Here is a 20,835-nt window from a genome sequence, read left to right on the forward strand (position 1 = left end):
TGAAGAGGGAGATTTGGAGAGACCTGGGTCCCTTTCCTCGTTGTACAGTTCACTGCGCTTTGACCTTGGTCAATTCACTTAACCTCTGACTGACTCTATTTCATCATGTGTAAAGTTAAGCTGAGAATCTTTACCCCACTTTGTAAAGTATTTTGAGATCTACTGATAAAAATGCTATATAGGCCTGATCAAAAGCCTTTCAAGTCTGCAGAGCTGATTTCAGTGGGCTTTGGATCAGGCCTTTCAAGAGCATGATATTAATATTTTAAGTGGTGTACTAGCATATTGTTATCCAAACACTTTCTTTTGGTGATCTGTGTGAAATGCATTTGTGGAATTAGTCCAGTCCCTTTTGCAGAACTGGCCATAGTATAATTGAAACACACCTCATTGGTAGTTATTGGCACCCTTGTCAGTAGTGACACTACAGAGGTCAAGCACTGAATTGTTCATTGGACTGAACTAAGCTTTCACCTGTAGATGGGACAGGTTGATGGTGACAGAGCAGAGCAGGGAACCATACACTGCCTACTGTGGTCTCTGGGTAGGGCCCTACCAATTTTGTGGCTGTGAAAAATGTGCCAGGCAACATGAAATAAGTCCTTCCCCATCAAATCCTGAAATCCAATGTCCCCTTGTTCCTAGGAGTGCTCCAGCAAAAGGGGGTCCCTAGCTCCAGCTGGGCTCAGGAGGGACAGGAATTGTCCATCCCCTGCACAGCTGCTCTGGGTGGTGGGGGAACCAGACCCACCTCCGGATGCCTCCCCCTGCTGCAGGATGCTCTGGGACTGGGCAGCAGCCCCAGAGGTTCCCGCAGCTGAAGGGGCTTGTGGATGTGGGTCCGCTCTCCCCTTGTTCCTAGGAGCACCCCAGCAAACGGGGCTCCTAGCTGCTAGGATGGGCAGGGCTGGGGCAGGACAGGACTTGCTCTATCCCTGCAGGGCTGCTCTTGGGTATTTCTCCCCGCTGCAGATAGCTCTGCAACCCCTCCTCCCCACTCTGTCCAGGTCTGAAGGCAGCACAGAAGTAAAGGTGGCAATCCCATGACTTCCCTACAACAGATTTGTGACCCCCTCTCCCCCATCCCCTTTTGGGTTGGGATCCCCACAGTTACAGCACTGTGAAATTTCAGATTTACATCTGAAAATGTGAAATTGACCAATTTTCAAATCCTATGGTTGTGAAATTGACTATAATGGACCATGAATTTGGAAGGGCCCTATCTGTGCGTAAGAGGTATGCCAATCCATGCCTTTCATCCATGAAAAATTCACTTGAAACATGACACTTACAAACCTTATTAGCGCATCTTCTAAGCAGATAGCTATTATAACCAAAGTCCTGCAGAGCTCCCATAGTACTCTGATTCTATTCCTCAATAAATCTCCAAATAGATACAAGTGAACAAAAGTATCCAAAACAGTTCAATATAAAACAAAGTATACTATCCTGCAGTGTTTGCATAATACACGTTTGCACTCCTTAAATACCGTCACACCCACCAGTTGTAACATCTTCCTTTATTTAATGGGCACAATCTCACATCATCTCACCCATTCCTCTATATTATTACCAGCTATTTACATCTTAAATGTATAGTGAGGAAATTTAGAAAATGTAGGTAATCAGGAAGATATCTATATATCAGACCATTCTAAGGATTATGCAAATCTTTACAGCTCAAGAGGAATCAACCTGTAAACCTAGATTGAATGTAGGTACTGGATATAACCTCTCCTTACACTTTTAGCAGTTGTGGAAAGACTGGTTCTACAGTATTTTCTTTCCTCAAAATAATGACAATAGTTATGACGAATTTAACAAACTCAGTGGCTTGCAATGCACCTGATAGTCCCTTATTTTCACTGACACCATTTTTCCATGGGATTGGAGTATGTAGTAGCTGCCCACCATGTATGTTCAAAAATATTTGTTTGCTGGGTTTTTGCATACAAATTTTATAAAGGAATAGTTATACAAGTATATGAGTACAGACATCAAATTTGATTATATGCAGAACCTAATCTCAATATCACATCATCCCCCCTGAAAAGAGTATTGAAAGAATATTCCAATTCATATTCTGAATGGTATGTTTCTATGCAATTATCTTGCAGAATACTTGTTCCAGCTAAGAGCTCAGAATATTGAACTGAATAAAAATATATGCATTAAGTTGCTTATTTAAATGTCCAGCTTTGATGTTTGCAGAAAAATTTAAGCAGCAGGCAATATAACCTGAGCTTTGTTTTATGGATAAGAGAAGCTAATGTAAGTTACAAACAGTAAAGATTACAAATGTGTATGATATGCTGCAAATGTGAAAAAAATGCAGATTTCAGTTATTAGTTTGCACAGCTGTATTTGCATAAAAATATACTAAACTTTCTATGACATTCCATGCATGAACACCTTTGAGGCAGTGTAGGATTTTTTTTTTACAAAGGCCAAATTTTCAGTTTGAAATTTCCTTTAAGTACGTTTTTAACATTAATGAAGCATACATTATTAAACAAATTAATGTTAAAAACGTAGTTAAAAGAAATCTCAAACTGAAAATTTGGCCTTTGTAAAAAAAAAAAAAAATCCTACACTTCCTCAAAGGTGTTTTTAGGTTATCTGTTTCTTAAAATTAAAAATAAAAGCAAGGACTATTTTATTATGGAGAAATACATGGGGGCCTATGAAGGGCCCAGTGGTGGCAGTCCAACTCTTGCCAGTGAATATTATTCTTGTAAGTAGTCCTGTTGACTTTACCAGCATGACAGTTTTGCACAACTCTAGCACTTTTAGTTATGAAATGCTGCACATTTTGTTTTACACAAATATACCCTTAAATAAATTGATGATGTGGCAAGGTTGGGTCCATTTGAGCTGGCACGCTTCCAGATACAACAATCCCCATGGAATGCTATCAGCCTTGAACACGAGGAAGATACTCCATACTTCGTGAACTAATTTGACGTGAGGCGCTTCTCCATATGATTCCTCTTTACCCCAAAATTATTCAGTCACCACAGAATGTTAAATGCCACAGTAGCGGTTGTTTGGGCTTTTATTTGAAGGTGTGATAAAGTGTCACTCCCCTTTAGAGCTCAGAATCCTTTTGGGCGGGCAACTCTGGATCCCAGTTTCTCTGCTGGGAGAAACCCCATGCTGTATAAATAGAGCAGGGATAGTTGAGGCCTTCCTTTATCATTTAGGAAGCCACCTGCTGCTCCCCAAAGGCCTCATAGGGATTGTTCTAAAATTTCAATTTGGATCCTACTGTAGACAAATCTTCGGGGTTCTGTGACAGGGTGCTGGGCAAAGGGTTGCTGATTAATCTCTGTCATGCCAGCTCCCATTTAAAGGAATAAAGTAGAGCTGGCTGGAGATAACCTGGCCCTAACTGGGGAAGCAGAGACAGCTGTCACCTAATTAGCCTGAGGCTGTATAAAAGCCTCAGGGGAAGGCAATGAAGGGGGAGCTGAAAGAAATGGAAAAGGCAGGGAGTAGAAGCAGCTCTTTGTCCCCTTCTGCCTGCAGATGGTGAAGGGCCAACTGTACATGGTGAAAGGGTGGTGGGAACAAGCCTGTAAATAAACTGCATCTGTGGTTACTAGCCCCAGGGTCTCAGAGTGACTTTGTGGACCTAGCAGAGGCAGGAGCTAAGGGGGCCCTGCCATGCACTGCTACAGGTTCCTTGGCACTGATGGGTGGGAGTTACTCTTTCCAGTTTGTCTGGCCTGAGAGAAAGGAGCTGTGCTTTTGAATCACCTACGTAGTCAGATCAGGCAGAAGCCTGCAAAGGAAGAGGTCATGTGGTTAAGGTACAGAGAGGAAAGTTGGGAGGCATAGTCTAATAAGGTGGCTTGCCCCCTGAGTGGGGGAGCCTGGGGCTAAGCCAACCTGGTTACAAACTGAGCCCTACCTACAGGGAATCAGGCAATTCCCCATAAAGAGCAGAAGGTGGCAGCAGTAATGGGAACAAAAGCCAGGCTTGTGTGGTGATAAAGCCTAGCTGGGGAAAGGTTTGGAAAGACAGCCAAAAAGAAAGCTCAGAGTGTAAGGAAAGCTCAGAGACTCTCATACCCAACAGGGAACAAACTGAGAGATGCAGAGGGTAACTTAAAAGGCTGGGTAGAAAGTAGTCCAGGGAAAACTGTTGTGTGTGTAACAGAGGAGACCTAGCTGTTCAATACGTGGCCCTGGAGGGAACCTGGAGTAGAGGATGGGATTATGTTCCCCTGTTGGACCCAATGAAGGGGCATAGAAGCCCACCACAAGTTTTACAGAGTTTAGCAAGGGGACTACAGGCTGCGCCAAAGACAAGCTGGGGAGGAGCCCCAGAGAGGAAGAAAGACTTTTGAAGACATTTTGAGGAGTTTCAGTTTGGACAGCTGTGACCCCAGAAGGGGTGGGCTCAGGATGGTGACCTAGCCAGAGGGCCAAGTCACTGGAAGAGGAACCATTGGAGCGGAGTGACCAGCTGCTATGCCACACCTGTCCATGAGGGGGTGCCTAGGAATGAGTGAACTTGTAAATTATTTGTGGCGCCTTCCTAATGTATGTGACATTGACATTTAATAGCTTCATGTCGCAGTTTCCTAAATCTGTAAGGAATTGCCTCACAAGGGTGTTGAGACTAAATTCATTTCATGTTTGTAAAATGCGTTCAGATATTCAGAAGCTTGGATGGATGGTGCTAGGAGTGTAAAGACATTTTTATGATTAAATTCTATTAAAAAGTAATACAGACTACAGGAAAAGACATCTTCCTAAAATATTCCAGAGACTTATCCCTGTTTCATGTTATCTCCCTTAGGCCTTCCAAAGAAATGTAGTGCACACATATGTTCATATATTAGTTAAGACCCTTCAAAGATATCATTAGGCCTATTGTGGTAATGATCCTTATACCAGGTAGAAAACACTGGGTCCTTTAACTGTAAAGATGCTGATACTAGTTGTTAATGAAATATTTAGTAGGAACTGGCTTATTTTGAAATACAGCCAGTTCTAAGCCTGTTATAGTATTGAGATATGAAAAGAAAGTTTTGAGTTTGTCTTTATTTGCATTTGAGAAATACTCTCCCTGATATTGTTGAGCTTCAAGAACCTTGTAGAAAAGTAGTGCTTAATGGAACTGTGTGAGCACTGCTTTGCAGCACTAGCTGTTCAGAGCTGGGACTAAGAGTTTACATGGTGCCCATCTAAACCCAAGAGTCCTGTGACTGAGATCAGAACTCCAAGAAGACTGAAAGGCAGACAGGTAATATGAATATGCAGAGGTATCGTGTTGGAAGAACTGCAGTTCCACCCCACCATCAACCTCAGCCTGGACCAATCTACACGGGAGGTCCACTTCCTAGACACCATGGTGCAAATAAGTGATGGTCAAGTTAACACCACCCGATACTGAAAATCCACCAACCGCTATGCCTACCTTCATGTCTCCAGCTTCCGTTCCGAACACACCACATGATCCATTGTCTACAGCCAAGCGCTGAGGTACAACCGCATTTGCTCCAACCCCTCAGACAGAGACCAACACCTACAAGATCTTCACCAAGCATTCTCAAAACTACGATACTCACATGAGGAAATAAGGAAACAGATCAACAGAGCCAGACATGTACCCAGAAGCCTCCTGCTGCAAGACAAGCCCAAGAAAAAAACCAACAGAACTCCACTGGCCATCACATACAGTCCTCAGCTAAAACCTCTCCAACACATCATCAGTGGTCTACAACCCATCCTGAACAACGATCCCTCACTTTCACAGGCCTTGGGAGGCAGGCCAGTCCTCGCCCACAGACAACCCACCAACCTGAAGCATATTCTCACCAGCAACTACACACCGCACCATAGTAACTCTAACTCAGGAACCAATCCATGCAACAAACCTTGATGCCAACTCTGCGCACATATCTACACCAGCAACACCATCACAGGACCTAACCAGATCAGCCACACCATCACCGGTTCATTCACCTGCACGTCCACCAATGTAATATACGGCAATGACCCTCTGGTATCTACATCGGCCAAACTGGACAGTCCCTACGTAAAAGGATAAATGGACACAAATCAGATATTAGGAATGGCAATATACAAAAACCTGTAGGAGAACACTTCAACCTCCCTTGACACACAATAGCAGATTTAAAGGTAGCCATCCTGCAGCAAAAAAGCTTCAGGACCAGATTTCAAAGAGAAACTGTATTTTCTACTGAATGCATCCGATGAAGTGAGCTGTAGCTCACAAAAGCTTATGCTCAAATAAATTTGTTAGTCTCTAAGGTGCCACAAGTCCTCCTTTTCTTTTTGCTGAGCTTCAGTTCATTTGCAAATTTGACACCATCAGCTCAGGATTAAACAAAGACTGTGAATGGCTAGCCAACTACAAAAGCAGTTTCTCAACCCTTGGTGTTTTTATGTAAAGCCTCCGCTCAAATGCAATTGTAAGATCTGTAACTTGTATCATTAAGTTCTGCAACATTTTTGCAGATGTTGTAACTTCAGTTATTGTTAGCATAGCCTTTTAAGTTTTGTAACCTTTTCAGTTACAGTCCCCGCCCCCCGTTTTTGTCTCCTCTCCCTCTTTGAATACCTGTGAAGTGGCTTTCCCCCTCCCCCTCCCTCCTGGAATGCTTGTGGAATGAATGGGCTGGTTGAACAGCTGGAAGATCAGAAGAGCTCCCAGGTAGACAAGGTGTCTGGGACTCTAATTAGGCAGCAGTCACACACCCAATGCATGGACACTGGCTGAGGTGGAGTGTGACCAACCAGACACAGCCAAGTCATCTCTAGTCGCAGGTCATGACTCTCTGATTAGGCAGCGCTCACACCCCCAATGCATGGACACTGTCTGAGGTGGAGTGTGACCAACCAGATGCAGCCAAGTCATCTCTAGTTGCAGGCCATGAGGGGAAGGGGCCATGTGCTCAGAAGTGCACCCACAAGCTTGTACCTCCCGTAAAGGCCCTTCGCCTGGACTGCCTGGCCAGTGGTTCACCGTGTTGCATTCCATCGTGCCTCGGGAAGACTTACCTTCATCACACCGTCCATCGCTGCGCTGTGGAACATTTACCTTGAAGAATCCTGACATCTCCAGTGCCGTGCCTGTCCTGGGAGCGTGAGTGTGAGAGTGTGACCCTCCTACCCTCCCTCACAACAGTGGCATCGTAATAAAACCATATAAGTGTAACCCTGGGTTGGTTTCTAGGGAAATTGAGGTAACAGTGTTCACACCTCAACTGCTAGAAGAGGGCCTCATCCTCCCTGATTGAATTAACCTCATTATCCCTAACCTGATGCTTGCTTGCATATTTATATCTGCCTCTGGAAATTTCCACTACGTGCATCCAACGAAGTGGGTATTCACCCACGAAAGCTTATGCTCCAATACTTCTCTTAGTCTATAAGGTGCCACAGGACTCTTTGCTGCAGTTAGTTTGTAACCTCTCTTTTGTCTATATGTATTCCCACTTGTGTGAATCCAGCAAGTAGTACAACCCCTAAGAGGGTGGGTTAAGGATTTCTGGGTAAAAAAGGATTGCAAAATGGAAATTTTCAAATCAGATTTAGCTGCCAAGTCAAGAGATAACAGCGCTGTGTCAATGTGTGAGGAGAACTCCAAGTAGCAGCCATCCAGATATCTGAAATGGAAACACTATGAAGATAGGCTATTTGTGCTGCCTTAGCCCTAAAGCCCTCAGGTACTGTCACCTTAGCTAAAGCAGACCAGGACTCGGTGCATTATCACAGGCACTGAGTAGAAATGACATTCCCTTTACACTAATGCCCAAAGACTATAAAAGGCCTTAGTTCGAGCCATATAAAAATTAAAAAGACCTCTTGATATTGAAGGTCTGGAGGAATCTAGTTTCTGCAATGGTGAAAAGTCTAAGTCTGGTTTAGAAAAAACAAATCAAGGCACTGCTTTCAGGAAGGTTCCTTAAGTCCTGTGGTACCAGAGAGAGAGATCCTGCAAGTGGGAGACTATGCACAAGGCACCTTGAAGAACAAGTTCTTCTTTCCTGTTGGTTACTTCACCATTAGTTGCTAGGACGTTTGTAGCATGGAAAAGGCCTTTGGGGTCACCTAGACCATCTCTTACTCTGTGAAGGATTGAAAAATTAGAAGTTCAGCTATGTTGCCATGGATATTGCTCGCTCTGTAAGAGACTCAATTTTCCAACTCACAAGTAAACGTTTTCTTGATGTTTTATATTTTCATGATTTCTGATAGAAATGATGACCTCCAGGTCAGGCATTTCTTGGCAATTAATGATTAGCTACTTTCACCTCTGGCCCTCAACTCATGCAGATGGTCATTAGCAGCCAGGAAGTGCCCTCTGCACTGGGCATTATTGCTTAATCATCCCTTTTTAATGCTACAGAATATACCAGCTGCCTCCAGGACATAAACATCTCCTGAGCGGATGGATCAAGAGTGGTTTTTTTAAAACTTTAATTAATTTGAATGGATATTCTGTCAAAATTACTGCCAAGATGCAAGCACAGAACTTCAACTGCCAAAGGACTTAATTTAAAAGCTGATTGATGGGTATTACCCTAAACCTCACTTAAGATTAGATCACTCTTCTTCCGGAGGTGTTGGTTGCTGAGTATCCCTGCAGCAGTGCGCTGCCTCCTCTGGTGGAAAGGATCTGGGGATATAGTGGATTTTGAAGGCCTAAATCTCAGGGATTTACCTATCTAATCTAGGTCTTTTATATAGCATCCAGTACCATGGTATCTGAAGTTCCTTGAAAGTGTAAGTGTACACATACAGATACTTCTCTTTTTCTCTGGCCCATGGGGACTGGATTTCAGGTTTTTTGTATTTTTTATCAGGTGTTATGGTGACCTCCTATCCAGCTATAGTGTGATCAAAAATGCCCCAAACTATTTAAATGTTTGAGCTGGGAGTAGCTCTCAGGAAACCTTAGTTCTACTCCCTTGGGCTAACAATGTCTGTGACCTTTACAGGAGGAGGATTCATTTACATGTGGAATTAAGCAGGTTTTATTGTTACATTCCTAGATTAAAAAAGAGATGCTGTGATATGTGCCACATATCAAAAGGCAGGATAATTTAAGACCAGAACACGTTTAGCAATCGTATCTTTAATAATAAAAGTTAACCGGCACATCAGTGGATTGTATGTGCGTGCGTGCACACACAACTTGGGATTGTCTGGTTCTTGTGTATAATTATTTTTGAGTCCTTCTGAATGTGAAATGTCATTAAAATATGGTGATAGCTAAAGTATGTTCAGCCATACCGTTGGTGTAGAGAGAAAGGAAGTGTTATAATCTATGATGTAATCTTTAGTGTCTCTTCCCTCTGGAATTGCAGAATTAGCTTTCAGTATGGAAGGCACATTTTAGAGAGTCACACTGTTTGCAGAACTGTAGGTGTACCTGCTGTTGAAGGGTCATTCAGTGTTTGAAAGTTTGATTGCTTGGAATATAAGTAAAATTACAAAATTTACAAGAAGGCAACACAAAAACATAGCACTCCAAAACACATTTTAAATTTGTGATGTACCCTGGGCAATCCAGGGTCTCCGGCCCTCATTTTGAAGCCCGAAAAGGATATTCCAGGTCTATTGGTTATCAGTGAGAAGTCAGGTTTCTCTTGGATGCTGAAGGTAAATGTGGATTTCTTCACCAGGAGACAAGAGATCAATATAGCCTCCCTTGATATGTGGTTTGGCACTGAACATGGAGATCACCTTACTGGTGAGCCTGATTTCATTGCTTTGTTGGCAAAAGGAGATTTGGGTGCCAGGGTTACTATTGTTTGCTTGTTTCAGAGTAACAGCCGTGTTAGTCTGTATTCGCAAAAAGAAAAGGAGTACTTGTGGCACTTTAGAGACTAACCAATTTATTTGAGCATGAGCTTTCGTGAGCTACAGCTCACTTCATCCGATGAAGTAAGCTGTAGCTCACGAAAGCTCATGCTCAAATAAATTGGTTAGTCTCTAAGGTGCCACAAGTACTCCTTTTCTTATTGTTTGCTTAGTACTATTGACTTTTCATCATGCATCCTTAAGTGAACACATGGTATGCACATCAGAACAGCAGACTTTATCTTTGGCTTTAATGCTTCAGCAGAATTAACAGCAGTAAAATACAGGTATAAAGAGTTCCAGGAAATAACAGTTCACAAGTTCCGGAAGGGCTGGGACTTTGTGGTTTCCTGATTCTTGGAGTAAGACTTTTTGATCTGTGGGTTCATTTTTTATTTTAACAATGCAACAGTGTTTTTCAGCAGACAGTCATTCTAAAGAAGTACATAATTAAGACAAAGGGATGAATTTGTTGGAAGTTGAAAATCTCACTTATAGTGAGAAACCAGTTGTTCCCTTCTAAGAGTTTAAAAAACATGCCCTTTCAAGGACAATGGAACATCTGTAAGCTTTATGCTGAGATTTTATCCTTCTAAAATAGCAGTGGCCAAACTCTGGCCTCTATGGAGATTTATACCCAGTATGAAACTGGTGCACAGAGGCACAATAAAAGGAGGACTGATGCACTTCTGTATTCTGTCTCTAAGTGATTCCTCTATTCAGCTAATTCTTCACCTTATCTAATGCAGATTGTTCATTGACTTTTAAGGCCATTATGATGATCTACCATAGTTTGATCTTCTGCATAACACAGACAACAGCATTTCACCCAATAATTCCTGCATCGAGTCCAATAACCATCTTCCTCCTAGAAGGAACAGAAATGCAAAGTATCCATTTCCTTTAGGAGAATAATTATTTAGTAGTATAGTGTCTTCTACTGGTATAATGTATGTGGTTGGGACCAGGTGGATGTGTAAACATGCAGCCCATCATCTTGATTCTGTCACTTGGAATGCCCCTCTGTCTACAGAGGACTGTGGAGCAGCCTCTCCAAAGGGTTTCAGAGTAGCAGCCGTGTTAGTCTGTATCCGCAAAAAGAAAAGGAGTACTTGTGGCACCTTAGAGACTAACAAATTTATTTGCGCATAAGCTTTCAAATAAATTTTAGTCTCTAAGGTGCCACAAGTACTCCTTTTCTTTTTCCAAAGGGTTTGAAACCATTTCTGCTGCCAACCAGGGGATTTCTCTTGGATGTATTTGTGCAGCCTGTGCCATAATTGGACCTTGGAGTGTAAAATGTTGCAGCTTATAGTCTCTTTAAAATGTTTCTAAGACCAATGGACTCTAAAAGTTGCTCTAATGCTAATGGAAATGTGAGGTGTTATCCTTTTTACCTATTTTTATGGTTTCTTTCAGTTTTCCTACCTTAGGACAAATTGTCCAGGCCTTCCTGACATCTGACTAATTTTATTCCCAATACTCAACCCTATTATCCCCTTTCCCATATCTCCAATTTCTTTCCTCCTGTTACCTACTACCTCTCCATTTTCCTCCTTTTTTCTTTCCCTGTCCAGTAGCACTTGATATTTTAAATAGATTTCAGCTGCAATGGAAATACAATCCCAATAAGATTCAGTGTACCGAATCCTTCACAAGCCACTGAACTGTGTGGAACAAATTTCTCCTTGGTGTACCCCAGTGAAGCCAGTGGAATAACACCAAGCATCAATTTGTCCTGTTGTTTATTTCTGCAGCTCTTCCTACTTCTATTGTAACGAGATACAATCACTACAGCAGCTGTTATTGTTTGATCAGCAACACAATCTTTGTTGAGATTTCATTTCCCTTGCAGCCCAAATGCTAGATTATATTTCTCATTTATGCCTTTTAGTGGACTTAATTTGACATTAAATTACACACCAGCCTGGTGATGCTCCACTGCTTGTTAATATAAAGTAGTGGCATTTGAAATCCCAAACCTTAAATGGAGGATACAGAAGACTTTGTCCACATTCAAGTAATAAATCTCCCATTAGTATATGGAAAGTTTACAGCTGTTATAAAAATAAAATGCATGTAGCTATCAGTTTGATATGTCTTCATTGTCTGTTAAGTTTATTCCTGGTCTTTTTATGTACTTTATATACATATGGACAAAATTTCTACCATGGTTGGCTTTGTTTGGTTATATTTGTGTTGCATTTTGTAAGACTAAAAACTAGTGTCCCTTGTTTTTAGGATTCATATGCTGCATGTTAAACTTCTCAAGTTATTCCTATTCACAAATGACTCTCAGAACTTAATATAATCCACTTGAAATAATTCTTGCTCCGCTTCTAAAATGGAGGGGAGTACCACCTAGAGAGCATGCAAGTGAACACATCACATAGGCGTGAACTCCAAAATATTCAGTTCACTTTGGATAAGTATCCAGAAGCTCAGATCTTTTCCAAACCTATGGTAGATGCCAGAAAGTCTTTCAGCCCTTTGATTTCACACAACCCCTCTCCATCTTGCTGTCCTCTTTGGAGAAGGAGACTTGGTAGTCCTCCTGTGTTTTCTCTGAGTAGCTCATTTCACCTTTGATAAGGAGTCAGCAGGGGCCATGGCTCATAACCAATGGGCAATGCTTTAGGATAGGAAGGTGTCTCCATCTTTGAGGGACTTGGGAGCCCCCCCCCCCCCCCAAAAAAGGGTAAGTAGAATAGTATCAATAGGTTTGCCATGTGATTATGGTAGGATATGTTCTGCCTATTTGGCTGCTAGGAATTTTGGTAATTTCTCTCCACTGTTTGTTACTGTGGGCAGGGGGCCACTGCTCCTAGTTCCTGCCTAGGGCACACAGTTGTATCATCTTGGCTCAGGCAGCGGGAGGCTTTTGAGCTGCAGTCAGCCAGGTCCTACTCTTCCAGGAGAGGAGAAGAGAAGACCCTCTCCCATTAGCCCCCTTCTCTGGGCCAAAAGGGGAGATAAATAACACAAGCAAATTCCTGAAACTAGGTTACAGAGCCTAGGTTTAAAGGCTTGATATTCAAACAGACGTGACTGTCCCTGATTCCATGTGAAGACAGGGAATTAAGTACCCTCAGCTCTGAGAAAAAACAGACCTTAAATGTAAACTCTGTTTTTCCATTGAGTCCAAATTAACGTTGTGATGGATTGTTCTTAATCCTGGGGAGCAACCACTGACTTTGGGGGAATCCTCTTCAGGGGCCTAACTAAGCCCCAATATTGAGTGTAACATAAATCGTTCATAACTGAGTCTCAGCAGAGACGAGCTGGACGAGGTAGCATGTTTATTGGACCCCTTTATGTTGGTGCGAGAGACAAGCTTTGGAGCCACCCCGAGCTCTTCTGCAGGCCCGGGTGGGACTCCTTGCGATGGGCCAGCACCGGGAGTCAGTCCGCACTACGGCGTGTCCCTGCCCAGGGGCGGCTGCCGTGTGGACGGGGTTTTCTCGCACCGCTTTCCCCGAAGGAGGTGTGAGCTGGGCGCTCAGTGGGGCAGAGGCGGCGGCCATGCACGCGGAGCGGCAACTGGGGGAGGCTGGAGCGCCCTGGCTCGGCTCGCGCCGCAGCCCTTCGCAGGGAACGAGCGCCGCGCTCCAGCCGGGCTTGCCTCCGCTCTGCGTTGGATTGCTCCGGTCTGCCTGGAGCCCGGACCCGCTCGCTCGGCCCCAGCGGCGGGGCGCCCAGGCGCGCTCAGCCGAGCGCCGAGGCGCGCTTTCAGGAACAATAACAGTGCAGGCGGCGAGGGGCCCGGCGCCGCCGCCGCCCCCCCTCGCGCGCGCCATGTACGCCTTTGTGCGGTTCCTGGAGGACAACGTCTGCTATGCGCTGCCCGTCTCGTGCGTGCGGGACTTCAGCCCCACGTCCCGCCTCGACTTCGACAACCAGAAGGTGTACACGGTGTACCGCAACCCGCGCGAGGCGGCGGACGAGGACGAGAGCCCCGGCGACTGGGGCGACCGCCTGCTGCTGCACAAGGCCCAGATCCTGGCGCTGGCAGGTGAGGCCGGGCGGGGGGGGAGGGTCGGTTGGAGGCCGGACCAGTTAAAAACAAATGGCCCCTTGCGCGGGGGGCGGGGGGACAGGGGCGCCCCCCCCTGCCCCAGCCCGCCCGCCCGCGGGCTGGCTGCGGCTCCCCGGCGCGGAGGGGGCGGGCGGCGCAGGCCCCTGGCGGCGGGGGTAGGGTTTTGTGGTGCCTGCCTGCGGGGAGGAACGTGTGGTGGGGTTCAGCCCCCGGCCCCACGCCCTGACCGGCTGCCGCGCACCTGGGGGGGGTGTCACCTTTCCTGGCGGCTTTTGGCATCGCGGCCCCTGAATCACATCATCCCTCCCTCCCCCCCCCCCCCCCAGGCAAATGAGGCCGCGGGAAAGGGGAGGCGATGGGCAGGTCAAGCCAGCTAATCTCCTCTCTGCTTTGAGCTGCGCTCAGACTGAGAGGGTCCCGCCTCCGTGTAACAGCTACCTGCGCGGCTTGGTTTCCAAAAGCGAGAGGGAGACAATTCGCCGTGGGAGGTTTTGCCACTGGACACCTCTTCGTGGTGTCATCGCCCCGTTTGAATTTCCTGCCACAACGTCATTGTGTCTTTGATTTTAGGAATAGCTTTTATCATCTGCCCAGGACACTGTTTACTGCTGTGCACTTGATGTTTTGTGGTTCGAAATCTCAACCTGGGAATTGAGGAGCCTGGCACATCTGGAACTTATAAAAGCAATAACTTCTAATAGATGAAAGTTATCATACTGCACCTAACGAGAATGAAATAAGAAGCTCCTCTCACTTCTATTACAAAAAAGTTAGACCCCCATTATACATACAGGGCCTGATTTTCTTACCCTGCACCTTGGATTCATTTACACCATTGCAAGTGGGTGTAGTATTCTGCCAAATCAGAATGGTTTTCATCCGCTGTGCATTGGTGTAAACAACTTCACAAGGTGCAGGGCTGTGAGGGATCAGGGCCACATATTCTAGCCCCTGTAAAACTTGGTATTGCTGCGTCAAGCTTATTCACATTTAAATGTGAGATGATTTATTTAAAATATTCACATCACTATGTCAGTGTCTTAGAGAGCCTGCCAAGTTGTACATTATGAAATGAATTTATTTTTAAATGACTCTAGAGTTTTGCAGAGTGTGCCTTCAATGAGTGCAGTAAACATGACAGTGTGTCTAGTGGAATGAGTGTAGGACTAGGAGTGAGAACCTCCTGAGTTCTAATCCTGATTTTGACACGTAGGCAAGTCATTTTTAAGCCATTTATTTAGTTAGTTTTAAAAAGTTTACAAATCTTTGCCAGGTAAATGTCAGAAACAAAATAATAATTACAACAGCTAGCTTTTGTTTAAAGAGACATTATACAGGAATTTAATCACCAGACATTTCTGTTTAACAGGGTGTTACTTACTCTATTGTATGGTATCATTACAAGAATTTAGGCAAGTTATTTAACCTGTGTGCCTATTTTCCCAGGTGTAAATTGGGAATGATAATTCACACCCATTTTAACATTTATATAGAGTTTTGAGACGGTAGGGCCTGATTCCCCTCTCAAACCGGTATAAATCAGAAGTAACTGTACTGGTCATTGAGTTGACAGTGTTCCAAAACCAGTGGGAACATAGGAATTGCCAATTCCAATCAGGGCATTGGTCCATCTTATACAGGATAATGTCTTTTTAGCTGTGAACAGCCCAGACTCTTCAGATAAAGGTGTAAGAAACCTCATTATGGAATAGCCTGACCCTAAAGGAAGTTTTTCATAGTTGTTTTTGTTGGCTTGTGCCCTGAAGTATGAAGGTTCTATTTCTTGTACTATTTTTTATCCTATGAACGGCAACTCTTGATGTTCTCATTAGCTATATGAGAGAAGAATCAGACATTAAGTGCTAAGTTATGTACATGCAAGACCATGAACCCTGAATTTTTCTGTAAAAACCAGCCTTTCTACCACTGAGTCAGTTACACACTACACACAAAGAATTATTGTTTTACTCTTGAAACTGTCACCTTCTGGCTGTCTTTCTAGCTTAAATGTTTATTTTATTATTCCAAGAAGTTTTTAGTGCCTGAGGGGAGAAAATGATCTTATACTTAAAAATCGTGGGAATAGAATTTGGGTTTGTAGTTACTGTATCAGCTTTGGCACTGACAGAATTATCAGCAAGTTAGCTTTAAAATCAGCTACTTTGTGGCAAATCATAGAATTAGGAAATACTTTCTAAAATGTTTCCATTGGCATATAGTTTCAGGACTAAAGTCTCATGGCGCGCAAATAGAATATTAGGGTTGTTACTCATTTACAAGTCAGTAATAGTAATTCAGCTTTATGTAGGAGATCACTACCTTTCCCCCTGCTTGCCCCAAGGTTTCCAGAGCGCTCTAACTAGTCAGTTAACTGTTGTATGTAAAGTTAGTGTCATTCTAACAGGCATATATGTATAAATAAAATGCATACATTGGCCTTGATCCTTCAGTCAGATCCAAGCAGATGGGCCTGCACCGGGCAGAGCACCTGGGGATTCAGTGGGGTTCTGCACAGGTGCATGGATCCTCCCATCTGGATCAAACTGCATGATCAGGGCCATCGTTCATCTGTTATATTTTAAACATAGGTTTGGTTTTTTTTAAATATGTGCTCACTTCTGAGCATGTTCAGAGAACATCTTCCACAATTTTAGTGGCGCTAATTTGCATACACTGAATTAACAGGACTATTCAAGTGAGTAAAGACATGCCTGTGCATTTGCGCTTGCACTGTCAAACCCTGTCTGTGCAATGGTGATTTAATGATATTCTGAGAAACTTGGCATTTGTTTCCTTGCCTTTTTTAATTTTTGTTAAAGGAGAGCGGGGGAATGGAGAAAATAAATTGCCCATGCACATGTGCATTAAGAATGACAATTAAATATTTGATTTATGAAACATTTGAAACAAGTTTTTCCTTTTCTGTGTTCCTAATAAAGCCTTAGTCAATCATTTTCAAATATTGGCCCCAAGTCCTTATTTAGGTGCATAAATGAGAGGCTTGTGACTTCAGTGGGACTCCCCATAGGAATGACTATATGTTCAGGCCCATAACCCACACCATTTCAGTCCTATGCTTATAATCTCCCTTCGTAAGTATTCCAGCAACAATCCTTAGACTGGTGAGGCCATGCTGGGCAACAGTGTACTGGAAGGGGCAGTGCTGTTGCTACACAAAGGGTACAGCTATCAAAAATGTTTTGTCAAAATTGGGCTCTGCTTAAGAAAAAAGAAAAGGAAATGTTCTGAGCATGCTCAAAAGGATCACAATTGTTATAGCCTTTCATGGAGGGCAGGGAAATACTAAGTCATCTTTTAAACACTTCAGTAATTAAACAAAGAGATTTTCCTTAAACTTTTTGAAAAAGTTATACATGAATTGAGGCCAAGGACAGAGTTTCAGATCCAAAGAAGAAATGTAGAGAAAACTGAGCATTGGAAAGCTGCTTAAAGCAGAAGTTATGACAATCTCAAGACTTAAAGTTCACAGGCAATTGCAGTTAAGTAAACTAGAAGAATTATTTCATTCACCACTAGAATGAAAAGTGGTTGTCGTTCAACAGCATATAGGAACACTGCACTGCTCTTTGAAATGGGAGGTTAATATGTATCTAATTGAAATTGCAAGAATTTTAGGCAACAGTGACATCTAGTACTTTACTTTTTAGAAAGGGTTGGTGCCTCTTCATATAATGATCCACTACTTGACTTTTCTTTTTGAATTCTTTCTCGAATTAGTTTTTTTAGCCTTTTTTTGCTGCAGTAGCCATCCGTAGTTCATAGGTTCTTCACAAACATCCAAAATATTTGTAGACAAATTCTGCCATTTGTTACATACATCCTGTACCAGATAACTTCATTGGCCCTTAGATGATTAAATTGAGGGTCCTTCCTGCTTATTAAATGGTAACCATATACTCAGCTAAAAGAAAAACAATTCAGAAGCAGAGGTCTCACAGTTTATTACCTCAGGCTATTGTCATTATCCAGTTAAAAGGGAATATCTTCTAGTTGGAAACATACTTTCCTTGGCAACAATAAATATCTCTGTATTCTGGCTACTGTCCTCAAAAGTTCCCAGCCACATGACCACAACAAACACAGCTACCTCAGATTCTTACCCCTATCCAAACTGTGGTTCTACATACTCCAGTCTCATCAATCTTTGTTTCCACACATTTGTCCTTGCCCATTGGGGATGGCTTAAGCTCTGCCCCATACTAAGATAGACCTGTCAAGTTTAACTCCTTTTAGATAACTTTTAAGGCAGCCTTTAAGTCTTGTGATGAAATGTTTTGCTGTGCTTCAGGGACATTTAAAACTTCCATTCATGTTGTCTCAGCATGACACTTGGAGTTCTGAGTGGGGGCCGGGTGGAAAAGGGCTGAGAAATTGAGATACAGGTGAGGAAATCTGAGGGCAGCAGTTAATTGGAAGGAAAATGTTTGCACAAGGACTACAGTGATTGAAAATATATAAGGCTAGATGCTGAGGTGCACCCAGAATGCAGAGTGTTGATCAGGGAAGTGGTGTATACAAAGTTGGCTTGAAGCTCCTACTTGCATTGTTGTGAATCTGTTGTTAGTGCATTTCTTCTATGTGCACTGTTCGGGCATCGTAAGGGTTGGCATAATATAAAGGTATCCCAAACACACACTGTTTATAAACCTTTCCCCTTCCTCTCGCAGTCAAGAGGGTATATGGCATATGAATCCCTACACAGGCTTATATAGTACTGCAGTGTCACACTCATTGGTGTGAGTGTTCCTTCGCCCCATACGCTGATTTGAATGCTGATTAGAATGTGGCATCACAGTTGATTTCCCCCAGCCCTGCCCCAATATTAACTTTCAAAAGCTAATTTCAGTGTTTTAAAAAAAAAGTAAGTACAGGTCACTTTCAGTAACACTGAGTGGTACTTGTATCTCTCCTACCATATGAAGTTGTGCTTGAAATTGTAGTGACATTTCCATTAAAATGGGGTTTAATAAGACTGTGCATATAATTAATTACAACATTTAACATTTAAAAGCATCTACCATTTTATGGGAGCAAAAATAAATAAATGGAAGTTGAAGATGTTTTTGTTATCCTAAAGCAACTGAAAAACACTTTCCTTTTAATTTTTTAAAGACATTTCTCCATAATGTTACCTTAGTGCCACTGAAGTATTTAAGAAAAGATAGTGGCCAAACTATTTTCTTTTAAAATATTGTTAATGTATTATGAATCAAATATTAGCACTGTTACTACTTTTCTATATGGGCTCCCACAGTGTGTAAATCTGCTGGCTACTCCTCAAGTCCATTCTCCTCTTGCCTTGGGCATCTCTATGATGGGTAGGTGACTGGGGAGATTCCCTTTGTGGTGGGGTGCTCGAGGTCCTAACCCTCTGGTGCAGCTGAAATGCAGCATTTCCACCGCTTTGTGGTCTTGTGGTCATTAGAGCCCCTTCAGAAGTGTTCTAGCAAGGCAGGCAGGCAGGCAGCGAAACCATAGCAAAGTTTGAGTTGGTTTCCTACCTAGTAGTTCTTATTGTCTGAGGCTTCAAAATGCACTTTTTAAAGAGGAATTTTCATTATAAATGTTAATTGTTGCTGTAAAGCACTCTTTATTTGTAAAGTTCTTAAACAACAACTAATCCCCAGCCCCTACATGAGGTGTTGTATAGGTGGATATACAAGTGAAATATACAGGATGGGACTTCTTTTAAAATGTGCTACTTGTTTTCAATGTTTAAAAAATTCTAACTTTCTAAAAACTACTGCATTGGGTTTCAGTAAGGATTAAAGGAGTTTCTCCATAATTATAAACCTTAGTGGTTTACATGTTCAGAGCACCGTACAAGCATTAACTAACTAACCTCCACACCACCCCTGTGAGGTATGCAAACATAGATGGGGGACACTAAGACAGAGAGGGTAAATTACTCAACATCAACTAATAAGTAAATGTAGGAGCCAGGATTAAAGCTCTACTATGCTTAATATAGACAACGATTCCTGTTTTCCAGTGTGCTGTTTTCCCTACTTGATGCTGGAGCTTAATCAGTTTTATGACAGACAAGAACACTATTATAATTTCACTGTAAAATTAAGCAGAAGGCAGGGTTAGGCTGTTCAAGAATTAAAGCAAATTCAAACACAAATCTGTAGATTAATATTATTTATACCAGTTTGACTTTTTTAGTGTTGAGCCATGTTTGCTTTTTGGCAATTATTGTCAGACTTGTGGGCATGAATTTTGAACTAACACTTTTATTAATGGAAAATCAGAAAACATTTACCTACATTTTTATATATGTATTAGTTTTATTGCACCAAAGTGATTTATTTGGTCAGCCAGAATAGCTCCAAAGGTGCCACTACAGAGTACTGGTAAACAAAGGCTAACAAAATTATGATATGTAGCAAAATACTTCAGTGTTGTCAGGTTTGAGACAACTGACTTTAAATAAGTATGCATGTTAATATGATTTCTGCTGTAGATCATTATCCAAATCAAGAAATATCAAGCTTGTGATTCACTAACAAAACCTTGTGCATCCAAAAACGAGTCTGACTCTTGAGACCTGCCCCTATTCTCTCTGAAGTGGGAGAATTTTGGTATTTAGTGGGAGCAGTGCACACCCATACTCTGTCAGTATATTTTATTATTAAAGTTACTAAAGGAGAGCCAACCTTGATGTAGGATTTCAGACACAGAAATTAGAGAAGGAAGAGACTTCGTTTATCTAATCCATTCCTATGCTAACACAGGATTTCTCCCTCCTCCTTAACCTCTCCTCCAGCTCTTTTTTTCTATGAAACAAGCATGCCTTGATCTCCATCCTCAACATCTTCCTTTTCCCCCTTCACCTCCAAGCCTATCAAGCAGGCAGACTACAACCACTATATCTAGTTTTCTCTCGCAATTCCACTCTGAGTCCTTTCCAGTCTGGCTTCTGTTCTTTCCAC

General features: G+C 42.7%; 1 protein-coding gene across 5 annotated transcripts in view; it reads left to right on the forward strand.

Annotated features, from left to right (window-relative positions):
• Positions 1–20,835, forward strand: part of BEND5 (BEN domain containing 5) — a 1,373,097-nt gene that overhangs the window by 834,055 nt on the left and 518,207 nt on the right. For 2 of the 5 annotated variants that reach the window (XM_074961770.1, XM_074961771.1), the window contains exon 1: positions 13,551–13,855. The exons of the other annotated variants lie outside the window; for them this stretch is intronic. In XM_074961770.1, the coding sequence (XP_074817871.1) occupies positions 13,639–13,855 (217 nt within the window). In that variant the 5' untranslated portion in view covers positions 13,551–13,638. Of the gene's footprint in view, positions 1–13,550; positions 13,856–20,835 lie in introns of those variants that run through there. 5 annotated transcript variants of the gene reach the window in all.

The sequence above is a fragment of the Natator depressus genome, chromosome 8, assembly GCF_965152275.1.
Source record: "Natator depressus isolate rNatDep1 chromosome 8, rNatDep2.hap1, whole genome shotgun sequence".
Classification (NCBI taxonomy): Eukaryota; Metazoa; Chordata; order Testudines; family Cheloniidae; genus Natator; species Natator depressus.